General features: G+C 35.8%; 1 protein-coding gene across 6 annotated transcripts in view; it reads right to left on the bottom strand.

The window, feature by feature from the left end:
* Positions 1-717: 717 nt before the first annotated feature.
* LOC136266717 (latrophilin-like protein LAT-2) overlaps positions 718-13,271 on the bottom strand; it is a 68,276-nt gene continuing 55,722 nt past the window's right edge. For 3 of the 6 annotated variants that reach the window (XM_066061723.1, XM_066061724.1, XM_066061727.1), the window contains 11 exons: positions 10,920-11,076; positions 10,800-10,866; positions 10,667-10,733; positions 10,523-10,620; positions 9,462-9,588; positions 9,284-9,325; positions 8,188-8,253; positions 5,118-5,157; positions 4,427-4,513; positions 3,694-3,731; positions 718-1,006 (listed from right to left, as the gene is read on the bottom strand). In XM_066061723.1, coding sequence (XP_065917795.1) covers positions 848-1,006; positions 3,694-3,731; positions 4,427-4,513; positions 5,118-5,157; positions 8,188-8,253; positions 9,284-9,325; positions 9,462-9,588; positions 10,523-10,620; positions 10,667-10,733; positions 10,800-10,866; positions 10,920-11,076 — 948 coding nt within the window. In that variant the 3' untranslated portion in view covers positions 718-847. Of the gene's footprint in view, positions 1,007-3,693; positions 3,732-4,426; positions 4,514-5,117; positions 5,158-8,187; positions 8,254-9,283; positions 9,326-9,461; positions 9,589-10,522; positions 10,621-10,666; positions 10,734-10,799; positions 10,867-10,919; positions 11,077-13,271 lie in introns of those variants that run through there. The other 3 variants (XM_066061725.1, XM_066061726.1, XR_010706244.1) reach the window with 3 other exon arrangements.

Below are 13,271 nucleotides of genomic sequence, written 5' to 3'. Positions count from 1 at the left end.
GAAATTGAATTCGGAGCACAAAACTACCAGGATATATCCTTGATGTTAACAGAAAGCAGAAAGAGACTTCGTATGTAAAATAGCTTGAGTATCTCTTTAAAAAAATTCCCTGGGGGAGCATGCCCTCAGACTCTCCTTGAGATGAAGTAGATAATCTCTGATTGAAATATCACATCAGATCAATGTGGCAGACTATGACCTCCATTGCAGTTTATGGATGGTTTGACCATTCCCCTTCCCCTTGCTTTTTCTATTGTCGATGCTTGAAAGCAATGACATTAACACAGTTAATTCAATTGATGTTGCATGGGGACATATTCTGATGACAATCATATCAAATAACCAGTACTTTCCAACGGTATTGGAAAAGGAGGCGTGATCGCACACAAACATCCATGTCTCATATTACATCATCACTCCATAACTATAATATACGTGAGTGTACGCATTCACTTGAACCTTTTAAATTGCCAATAACTCGCCAACACAATATTATATTTCTATGGTCCCTACTCTAAGTCAAAATTCTTAATTTTTACTTCTACTTGTATTAACTATATGGAACACTCATTCTTTCAATAGATGGATTTGGGGGAGTTAAGAGTAGTTTGGCTTCCCACCAAGGCAAACAGTCTTATCTGCCATCTTGCAAGATTGTTTTGACTGGGTACCCTAAGCCACCCTTCTTCTCCCAACCCTTTTAATGGTTAGGTCAAGTCTTTACTCTTCATTACAGCATATAATATTACTTACAGTTACACAGTTTAAGCAAAAACAAACTTTCAGCCTATATGTACAAGTTATTACTGCAAAGCTATAACAACTACTGCAATGCTAAAGTACATGTTCAAAAGTAATGCACAGAAAAGTTGTCATTCTGTTTTATCTGGCTTTGCTTCTTGATGATTTTTGAAAAATTGTGTAGAGTCTTCTTGTCCAGAAGACACTGTTTTCGTATAACACAATTCAGCAGATTTGCAATTACCAGCAATATTGGTGGTGTCTGCTAAACACAATGACATGGAAAATATGAAATACAATTTATACAGAATACAACTTTTGGTAACAGAATAAGTCACATAGATACTCATTTCTAGTGCTGTAAATTTATGGCAGGAATCACCTTTATAAATGCAACTATCTGAATTAGAAAATTGTATATATGCAAAGGTTCATTGTCTGGAATCTTCATTAAGAATTTAAGATCTATGTAGACAGTTAGCCTACTGGAGAGTGGCATTAGTACTGAGACCTGAGGCTATCCACCAATAAAAACATGTACATTACACCTATCTTTTCCTAAAGATAAGATACTAATAACCATGGTATCCTGTATCCTAGAAGAACATAAAATAACTTCTGAGAATAATGCATCTGTCTGTACCATCCTTGTTTATACTACCAAGATGAAAAGTATCAAAGACTTGCTATTACTAAGTATGGTAAACTATTGCTGTGATGATCTACAGTATCAGGCTCACTGTATACTTATGAACATGTTGCCATTTTTATTAAATGGACACTGGTGAAGTAGTTGCTCAGGTCTACATGTCCACAATTACAACCAACCCCTTTCCAAAACAACTCCAAAATACATAATAGTATGCCATGGTCTACTGCAGCTACTAAACAGCTAATAGAGTTGAAGTAGAAGGAGGAATTTTAAATTTGAATAGGGACCAATAGAAATAAAAAGCACAAGGGGGTCTGGGATTCAGCATAGTCTTCAGGTTCATGTTTCTGACTCCCTGTGGCACAGGCTAACTTGTTACATCCCTGCAGGTCCCTAGAGGGACATGATATTGATAATTTGAAATTCTTAGTTTTACTTCTACTTATTTGTTTAAAATAATTCATGACTAATGAACCCATGGACACCGTAGAAAGAAGATACCATATATGCAAATGCAATAATTGCCATCATAGCCCCTCCCCCCCGATTATTAATTACTGGCAAACAATGTTACAATTTTGCTTCATTTTTTAACTATGTTTTCCCTGTTAAACAATGTTACATACTGTACAAAGAACAGTATGAGAAGTACCTCTGCAATGGGTCCATGCAGCTTGAATGTTGGAGGTGTGGTACATAAATAAAAGACAATTTCCATTTCATTCTTTTATAACATGATAGGTCAGGAATAGAAGCCACTCACGAGTTAACACCTTTGTACTAGTCGAGAAAGGAAATAGGACACAAAGGAGGATAAAAGTACGTCCATGTACTGAAGCTGTTGCGGTTGGTGAATAGACATGTCTTGGGTTGAAGCGACATCGAATAGCAATGAAATCAAGCCTGCAGTATTGGTCATTACTTGTCTGAAGGCATGAGTAAGTTAACTAGTAAGTCAGTCAGTAGAACATTATGTTAAATAAAAAAAATTAATTATGTAGCAACTTGTCGAAAGCATTTCAGGATGATCTGAAGGCATGTTTGGGCTGGATTTTACCTAACCAATGCTACCATGGCATCGTGAAGAATAAGTAAGGCCATTTAATTGGTGGCATTTTTTGACAGGAAATACCAAACCTTGGTGGTCTCTACTATACAGTACTATGATACAATAAGACTTCCATTGTCCAAACACCTGTGTGCCAGTTCACTTACAAAAATGTTCAGATAAGTTAATTTGTTTAGATAAATGAAGCCTGTTCATATATATATACCACACCTGTAATTGAGATCAAAAGCGCCGCACTGTGGTATATAACTGATATACCACAGCAAACTGTGGTATACAACTGATATACCATGCTTTGTGGCTTCGCTTACCATATATGGTGTAACTTCACACATTCCACAAAATCCTTATCAAAACGGTAAACAAGTCTCTAATAACAAGTGCCTAAATCAATCAACAATTATTCACCTGAGCAATTTTCGATGAACTCTTGTCTCCTTCACTAACTTCAATAATCGCAAGTAGATGGGTGTGGCACCACTATACTATAGAGTCTAAAACGCCTGATCCATCAAGGATTTCAAGCCTCTAATACTGACAAGAGCCTAGAATCATTCACCTGAGCAAGGAGGATTTTCGATGAACTCTTTTCTCCTTCACTAACTCTTGTCTCCTCCACTAATCGCGAGTAGATGGGCATGGCACCGCTAAAGAATTTAAAACGTCTGATCCATCAAGAATGTCTACTCAACAGGTGCTGTTTCACTATACCTTGCTATCTATACTACTGGGGTGTAGAATATAACAGTTATAACATGATTACTCGGGATATGACAAAAATACACTGCGGCGCTTGTGCGTATATTTTTGTCATATCCCTTGTAAACATGTTATAACTATAAAAATACAGAGCTCTGTTCAATTACTCTAATACAACGTACACTTACCCTAATAAAACACACACCCTACACAGAATATTCTAATAGAACAGTCATTTATACTGTTCAAACAATCAAGGATTTGGATAATCAAGGTCCTACTGAACTGTATAAGCATTGTACAGCCAACTTGTTGCAAAGATGTGTTATGTAGACAGTGAGTCTAATACAACACAATAACACCAATTGCATGTACGTATAGGTGTAGACATTGGTCCTTTTGGAATTTCAGCAGGAAAATCAAAAGTCCACACCTATATTACTGCTTGTGGCAACCATCAGAGTTATTTTTTAAGGAATACAACATAAGATATTTAATGTTGATACTTTATAAGGCCAACATTTGTTAATACCTTGTTTCCTGTCACCCACCCTCGTCCAGTTTTGTCACCTGCATTGGTAATTATTATTATTGTAATTGGCATTTATAAATAATTAGAAATATGAAAATTATTTGTAATTTGTGTGATTCCAGCATTTGTCTATGAAATTAGCATATCTCAGCACACAAATATGATTGTTTATTGGAGTTTCACAAGCAAAGCAAAGCCAATCGTATTGCAGGTTGTTTGATCCTACGGATGGTTCATTTCTCTTCACTGAGGCAGCCAGCTGGCTATCTGATGCTTGTTTTTGCAGTGTTTTGATGATTAAAATTCAAAAAATAATAAAAAATCAGTTTTTAATAATAACCGCCTGCCTGCCCGCCCACACTAGTTTTGGGGACAGGAAACAAGATGTTGGCCTAATGCATGAAATACAAACACTTCTTATGAACTACCTAATGTTGTAGAACATCTATATTTGTGACTGGGCCTGTGAAAATAGGGCATGTGGGCACAAACTACACCCCACCACATAACATCTCATCTCTCAGCACTGGGATAGAATATTATCATTCTGTAACTTGTATTGTAAAGCCAACTGAATGTTTAATAAGTGCTTAAAAATTCATGGCCAAACAACAATGGACTACAAAGTTAAGATGCATCAAAGTTTGTAAAGTAGGCAATTTTTATGTGCCCACATGCCCTATTTTCGCAGGTCCAGTTACATTTCATGTGTGCGATCATAGTGGCAATTTACCTGTGGAATAATTTGGCGAATGCTCACAAGTATTACTGCTGACATCCTCTGCAGTGTCTGTTGCAGTTTTGTTACTTTCTTCAGTATCTACATCAGGCCAGATGATTTCAATATGACAATTTAATAAAGTACAGGTATTGATAAACTGAACATTATACAGATGTTTTGCCACTTAGAACCTCCTTACAATTTCTACATAATAATTGTAATTACAATCCAAGCACATGGATTTCTAGATGCACGTAGCACATTCAACCTCTTTACAATTCAGTTACTACTCATTAAATGTGTAATTTTTTAAGCAGGTTTATCTAACTGATACCACATAGGCCTAGCTGTGTCAAATATGTTGATATAATATAAAGCATAGCTGTCTGGAGATTGATACTACCTAATATAAACAATAAATGGAAAGTCAAACTGCAATAGAGCACTCATATGCAGCTCTCTAGATCTACATGACAGTTGGTATGTATATACCATAATAAACCATTCACTAATATTATTAAACTTTTCAAAGAAATAATTGTGGAACGAGATGTTGTGAACATAGAAGCATAATATAAGCATAATGGGGCCACTGAAGAACATAGTGGATGAAAATTCCAGAAAGCATTTTGGATTGAGCATATTTGACTTAGCCTACACCCAAAGCTAATTAACACACACATATGCATAGTCACAAGCATACCTAATGTTCTCATTCTACAATGCATTTCATTTTGATTTGCCTATAAGGAAACAGCCAGAACACACAATTAAATCATGTTATGACAGATGATGTTTGTGTAACAGATATACTATGGCTGTAATGGACTTTCCTGATGAAAGGGAACTTCACAGTAGGGATCACTTAAAGGTTTGTGTTTTCTAATAAACCAGAAACAAGTGATGGTGTCTTAGCAGTAATGGCTGGGTACAATCAAGCCCTGAATGTGCCTTCAAAGCAACACAAAACACTTCTAATTAATATACCAGATTTTACACTGATTACTTAAGACCTTAAACAAACACTATGGACTTACAATGGTTTGGATAAAGGTATTGATTTGCATTTGGTTTTGTGTGTTGCTTGAACTTGCTTCATATCATTAAATAAAAAGTTATATGTGGAGTCTATGTAAATTCAAAGGCCAAAGGACAAGTGAAGTGAGGGCACTAATAAGGGCTTATATACTTCATGGACTCCACATTCTAGCTGTATACCCTCTTCCCCCCCGGTAACTAGTTTAGATTCTATTTATACTACATTAACATGTTGGTTGCTGTGGCACACCCCTGGGAGTAGTGATATTGCCACCATTTATTAAGGACTTTACCACATAATATCTGCTCATATTCCACCACACCAAGCTCTATCATTGCCTACTTTGCTCTAGCACTAATTATATTTTCACAAAGCCGATAGTGTATACAACAATACACAACAATAAACAAGAATGCAATGACACCAAATAGCAAATGAGATTATGTACTTGAGATCATACATTACAATATATAGATCAAGACACACGGTAGTGTGTGCGTGTGTGACCAAGAAAGCCGGTGCAACACATTGTGAGTATATTTACAGGAAGAAACAAAATGTGATTTTCACGTACATGTAGCTCCGTGCTCCCTTCTCGAATTGGAATTATTTTTATACTGCAAATGCCCTCCACCTTCAGCACTCCACATACCAAGTTTGAGCAAGATTGCCTAACGCAATCGTGAAAATTAATATAACTTAATTTTTGTCATTCTTTTTTCTTTGTTTAGAGGGCTCGGGGGCTTGGATTATTCTTTTTGGACACTTCATAAAAACTGCAAATGCATACCTCGATTTTCTTGAGCTTTTGTACATTTACATTTTAAGAGCATATTGTGGCACAATCATGTACCAAGTTTGGTGCAAATCTGTTTAATAGTCATAGAGCTATGGATGACTATTTGCATTAAAAAAAGTTCCACTTGTCAGGGTAAACCGCTTATGGAAATTACTTTAAAATCGGTATGCGTATAGGTTGATTATCATAGGTCAAACGTTTTGTGGTTTAAAGAAATTGCATTGACAGCTATAGAGTTACAAAGCAAAAACCAAACAACTGTGAATCGCGGGGTCGAAATACTCTAATAAAATAGTCACCACAAGGTAAAAAGGTGCATGAAAAAATGTCTAAAAAACTTACCAGCATTTGAACCAGGGACCTCCACACTGAACACCCAAATCCTTAACCACTGAGCAGCTGCTATCACGGCTGCTTCATCCTACTTAAATTCTACTACTCAATAGTAAAAGTTCATAATTTTTCATATCTACTACTATTAAGGCCTATTTATGCCAATCGTCATCATCACAATCATCATAATAAGTGCTATGCTAGTAAAATTGTGACAACATTCTGGAAATAGTATTCTAGCATAAAAGTTGCAGGGTTTTCTTCGTTAAAAATTGAGCAACTGCAACTTATCATGTTTTGCATGAAAATCGAGATATTCTAATAGGACAGTCACTGAAAAATTCCAATAGACAAAATACGATCATGTATATACGTACCTAACTTGGAAGGAGTTTACTCTATAATAAAATGCTAGTATTACAAATAAATGTAGGCACTATAGTACAACTTTATATGTGACACAGTCTGGGAAAACTGGTCTTATCACCTATTTTAAAGTATCAAGAAAATTGCCGGTTTTAAGTATTCGGTGTGTTGTAGCTTGCCAACGGTAGAAGCTACGTGCACCAAATTTTCACACTTATTTCTTACCTTCAAGAACATCAACAGTAGAAGTAGCCAACACTTAAGTTTCCCGCCATTTTAGATAATTTTTAACTCAGTGATGACTCTACCAGGTGAGCTCCAAATGGGGTGGGTGGCAGGGGCCAGAGACGAGCTCCAAATGGGGTGGGTGGTGGGGGATGGAGGTGGGCAAGGGACTGTTTTGAAATATTTAAGAGGAAGGCGTAGGGATGAATTAGGCCATTCAGGTTTCAAAACTAGCTAAATTGAAAGTACATTTACAGCAAAGGTCTTCATTCAACACCACAGAGCTGTACAGCCTCACTCAAAACTAGCTAAATTGAAAGCACATTTACAGCAAACGTCTTCATTCAACACCATGGAGCTGTACAGCCACACTCAACCACTCAAGTCTAGCTGATGTTGACTATGAAATTTGATAGTTTATTCATGTAACTTTGTGTTCTTGGTGAAAAATGAAATCTGCTGTCATGGACGATAAGACCAGTTTTTTCCCAGATCCAGCCATCACATTGCCATGAACAAGTAAGCACAAAATTATAGAGCAATTATATAGATCCCTTGACTTTGAAATTGGATCGGTAGGTACTTTTCTGTATTGGTAGAGTACTACGTAATTTTTCTTATGTCATTGTCATTGCATCTGTAGATAAGAACAATTATATACAAACCTCAAAGTCAATTTATGGTTGGCTTTGGGGTATATATTTAAAAACACAAAAAAGTTAAATCCATCCAAAAAAACAGCTAAGCTGTATATAAAGGGTGCAGTTCCCAATTCATAAACCATAAGTATACATAATGTAGACAGATATGCAATAGGTCCACTGTGTATGTGCTTTAATTATAGGCAATGCCTATGTTTTAATAGAATGTGAATTTCCAACCTGGCATATTCTTGCTGCTTTCTAAGAAATTTTAGAAGGAGGCAAGACGGAAGGCAAATGCTTCCTTTAAATTCCTTTAGATATGGCTTTGCTATATGCTTTTGTATATAAAAATTGCTGATTCACTTACAATTTTATAAGAAGGAGACAAATGAGAATCTCTTTTACTGCATGCTGCTGAAATCGCATTCTGAAACTGTATACAGTATACATAGTAACACCACTACATAGCATACATGTGTACTACACAGCATACATTACAGTATATAAATTAACTTGGTTTGCTTTCCAACAGAAAATTAAATATCATTTGTAATCACCATACGCATGTACTTGAAATCAAGACACTGATATTACTTTCCTTTTGTGACAGGTACATTCCAAAAGAATTACTGCATTGCATTTCCTTCCTGCTCACATTGTAAACAGGAAGGAAATAGTGCTTGGCTTCGCCTTGCACTATTTTATTCCTTCCTGTTTACAATGCTCGCACTATTAATCCCGAATACCACAGCCATCCATCCTACTAATACTTTCTAAGCTATACCATGAACCTTTGCTTTCACAACTTTATTAAGACTGAGTGTCACACAGGAATCCAAGTGCTGGTTTGCTGGGTGGTGTTTTGCATGCTTTGTAGTAAAAAAACAACACATGTCAAATCTATTAAATTTGTACAATACCTGTGTCTCATGCAAACTTAGTACTACATACATATGTACGTACTTGTACATATGTAACTATGTAGTGGGATGCACAAGCCGTGAACTTAGCTTTTATCTAGTCTAACTTGTATAGCATAGGTGGTGGAGACGGGGGGCCAGAGGGGCCATGGCCCCCCACTTTTATGGGACAATGTTTGCAAGAAAAGATCGAGATACTCTAATAGAGCAGTCACAGTATTCAAAAGAAGCAGTGTAGCAAGCTGCTTAGCTACGTATGTGTAGCTATAAATAAAGAGATATAGTTGGTGTAGGACAGCTATTGTCACATTTGTCAGCAGGTAGTTAGCTTCCTTTTTTTTTTGCAGCTTACAGCTGGCCTGGCCCCCCACTCTTTGGCCTGCTCCACCACCTCTGTTACACAGCCAACCATTATAGAAAGCATAAACATGTCCAGTATGAGAAATATTGTTATTCCCACATGATTAATATTACAATTGAATAAATATACAGCATAGAGATACTGTGTGTGCTTACATAGTAATTGTTCTATTTTTAAATTACCTTCTTATTTCTCAAAACATAGAAACATAAGATAAAGAAACCCTATATTGAAGAGGAAATACACATACTGTATCATTATTATATATTATTTACCATTACTTTGAAACTTCACTCATGCAGCAAAGGTTATACACAGATGTACAGTAAATACAATAATTGATAGTATTAATATTTGTACCTGTAATGAATTGAAAACTAAAAATATCCAAGCAAACACAACTGTTTGTTCGTTAATAACCAGCAATCCAAATAACCAAGTTAATCCAAGGATAGGAGTAACAAATATAGCAGCCATTATCATTGCCCTATATAGCATAGGTGTATGTCAGTATATATGCATGATTCTGCAATAGGTAATAAATAAATAAATAAATAGATAAATAGATTCATGAATGATTATAATGCTACAGTATGTAGACCATGACATGAATGTAATCCTGAATCCAATAGTACACGCAGTGTATAAACTAAACACAATCACAGAGAACAAACTGCATGCAGCAGAAGGAAGGCTGGTCTCTACTTGGACATGGTCAATTGGAGGTTTCATTTCAGGTGACCACCTTACTAAACAACTTGCTTCAGCTGCAGAAAATAATATGGCCTGATCGTTGTAACTTTTAGGTTAATTCATTTAATGTAATGATAGTTCAAATGCTTTTATAACTTCTTGTGAATGAATTCTTTTGTTCAAGAAGCAAACCCAAAGCGAATGAAAGGTACGTACATAGGCATGAAGCTATTATGCTCATGAAATTATTGTGATCTTGCTTTCGAGTACTTCCTGTCTATTATGTATCCATTATTCCAAAAAATTTTCTACAAACTTTTGGCTGTGTTAAAATACTTACCGTATAGTGCAAATATTTTGAGGCAAAATTTTGACCTATTGGAAACTGAAACATTTTGACAAATGCTACAATATTTGTGTTATGAAATGTACTAAATGCAAAATTTTGAGGAGACATTATGACAAATTTTGGTTTCATATACTTCTCCCATTACATTTTTGCACTATACAGTACATTAGTATTTCATTTCAAATTTTTATTTACAGTATAAAATAAAATCAAGTATACATCCATCAAGTATTTGTTGGACATTTTTAAGCCTATAGTACAGTAAATCATGTTACTTTGAATGTCACTATAATGTATTTTGTGTGCAATGCGATATGTTCACATAAATACATGATAAAATTCATTAATTCATAAACCCAGTCACAGTACATGCACTTACTTTGCAATGTCCAATTTTTTTCCTTGAATAGCTTTGTCTTTGTTACTTTTACTCACATATACTTTATAAATAATTACTGCTAAGAAGAAGAAGTTAACCTATTACGGCATTATTATTTATTAAAATACTTGCACGCATCATTACCGTTATGATCAGTAGCATTGGAGCAATGAATGCCCAAATAGCACCCTTTTCTTCAGATATCCAACATCTAGACAGCACAGACATGGCTACCTTATGCTACAGGTACAGTAACACATATTACCAAGAAATGTACCTGTCATTTATCCCATACTGTTCATGTGACACAGCTGCTGAGATAGCAACAATTGGAATAGGTAGTCCTGCATGTTTGTAAACATAATGCAATTTGAACAACAACTATAATTAGACTTACCCCAGCCAATCAAGAAAAAGAATTTTTGGCTTTTAAAGAATCCTTTGTAAAGTACATATTGTAGTGTAACAAATAATAGAATTCCTTCACAAAGCATCCAGCTGAATGCAGCCATGAAGAAATAATGAAGTAGAATAGCCACAATAAGACAGCTAGCCTTTAAAAAAAAGAAGAAAATTATCATGTACACATATACATATACACTATAGTTATAACATGCTTACGAGGGATATGACTAAAATATATGCACGATTCATGAGAGGGTGCAGCACTCGAGTGAGGGTGTGTATATTAAGTCATATCCTGAGTAATCGTGTTATAACTGTTATATTCCTATACCCCAGTAGATGGAACAATTATAAATAGTAATTTATAGTGAAACAGCACCTCCTGGAGATCGAAATCAGTAGAAGTTCTTGATGGATCAGATGTTTTTGACTTTTAGCAGTGCCACACCCACCTAGTCACAATTAGTGAACTGTCCATGAAGGAGACAAAAATTCATTGAAAATCGTTCCAGTAGCTGAGGTGAAAATAATCATTGATTGCTTTAGGCGCTTGTTATTAGAGACGTGTTTACTGTTTAGGAAAGGATTTCACAGAATGTGTGAAGTTATACCATATATGGTAAGCGTCTGTGGTTAAGATCAAAAGCGCCACGCTGTGGTATATAACTGATATACCACGCTTTTTGGCTAGCGAAGGAAACAAGAGTTAGTGAAGGAGACAAAGAGCTCATCGAAAATTGCTCAGATGAATAATTGTTGGTTGATTTAGGCGCTTGTTATTAGAGACCTTACCATATAAGTTACACCATATATGGTAAGCGTAGCCAAAAAGCGTGGTATATCAGTTATATACCACAGCGTGGCGCTTTTGATCTCAACCACAGGTGTGGTAGGTCCTTGTCTCCTTCACTAACTCTTGTCTCCTTTGCTAACTCCTGTCTCCTTCAATAATTGTGAGTAGATGGGCGTGGCACCGCTATATAGTCTAGAACACCTGATCCATCAAGGATTTCAAGTCTCTAATACTGACAAACGCCTAGAATCATTCACCTGAGCAAAGAGGATTTTTGATGAACTTTGTCCCCTTCACTAACTCTTGTGTCCTTCACTAATCACAAGTAGATGGGTGTGGCACCACTAAAGAATCTAAAACGTTTGATCCATCAAGGATGTCTACTCAACAGGTACTGTTTCACTACAACTTGCTATCTATAATTGTTTCATCTACTGGGTGTAGAATATAAGTTATAACATGATTACTTGGGATATGACAAAAATATACGTACTCGCACCCTGTGGGCGCTTGTGCGTATATTTATGGCATGTCCCTTGTAAGCGTGTTATAACTATAAAATATGTTGTGAAAAGAGTACAGCCTTCGCTAGTATGAACAGTTATTATAATTACTAGGACCGGATCACATACAACCGAGTACATACACCAACGCGACAACCTACCCATAGGGCATCTATAAACAGTGCCATAGCCAGCACTCAGAACAGTGTGTGTGCTGGAGGAAATTATATGCATGCATACACAGGCAAGGGAGTTTAACTGCCATCAGAAAGTCGCAATACTAAAACAATTAAAATGCAACTTACACAAAAAACAAGTGAGCTAGAGTGACATTAATTAATTTGTTTATATTGTAGGTGTCAAATGTCTTTGAAGGTGACTCAGTCAGTCAAGAAGTGAGGTTATGCACGACAAAGTGGTGAAGGCCAGTGCAATCAGCATATGATCCCAAATCAAGGCATTATGACACAGACTAAAGGCCACTGCTGGTACATCAATGAAGTTGATACAAAAATCTGCAAAAGGCATAATAGGCCCATCCCTAAAACAAAGCACCTGGGAATTTTGATATACGTAGCTTTTCATTGTATCAACTTCATCAGTATTATACTGAGTTTGAAAAGAACTATTCGCTCAATAATCTGGTTATTTAATTATTTGGTGGGGATTCTAAAACAGCAAAGTTATAATACCACATACTACAATATAATATACCTATAATTGACCAACAAGGTTTTATAGTAGCAGTGTTAGTGGCCATAAGAATGTCAGATAGTAAAGAGTTCCAGTCATTTATCACTCCTAATGCATAACTGTACTTCCTGATATGAGAGTTAGTTCAAAAGACTTCAATCTATTACAACCTTGCAAAATTTGGTAATACTCTAGTAACTCTTCTTTGAACAGCTTTCAATGCTCTATATAATTTCTTAGAAAAGATGTGGTTTCCAAATGACACAAACATAATCAATTAAAGGGTGGTCTAAAGAGAGTTGTATGCAATAAACACAGTGTTGCCAGATAGTTTTCTCTAATTATTCATAGGAAC

Source organism: Dysidea avara, chromosome 9 (genome assembly GCF_963678975.1).
Source record: "Dysidea avara chromosome 9, odDysAvar1.4, whole genome shotgun sequence".
NCBI classification, from domain to species: domain Eukaryota; kingdom Metazoa; phylum Porifera; class Demospongiae; order Dictyoceratida; family Dysideidae; genus Dysidea; species Dysidea avara.
This window is presented reverse-complemented; position numbering and strand designations above follow the sequence as displayed.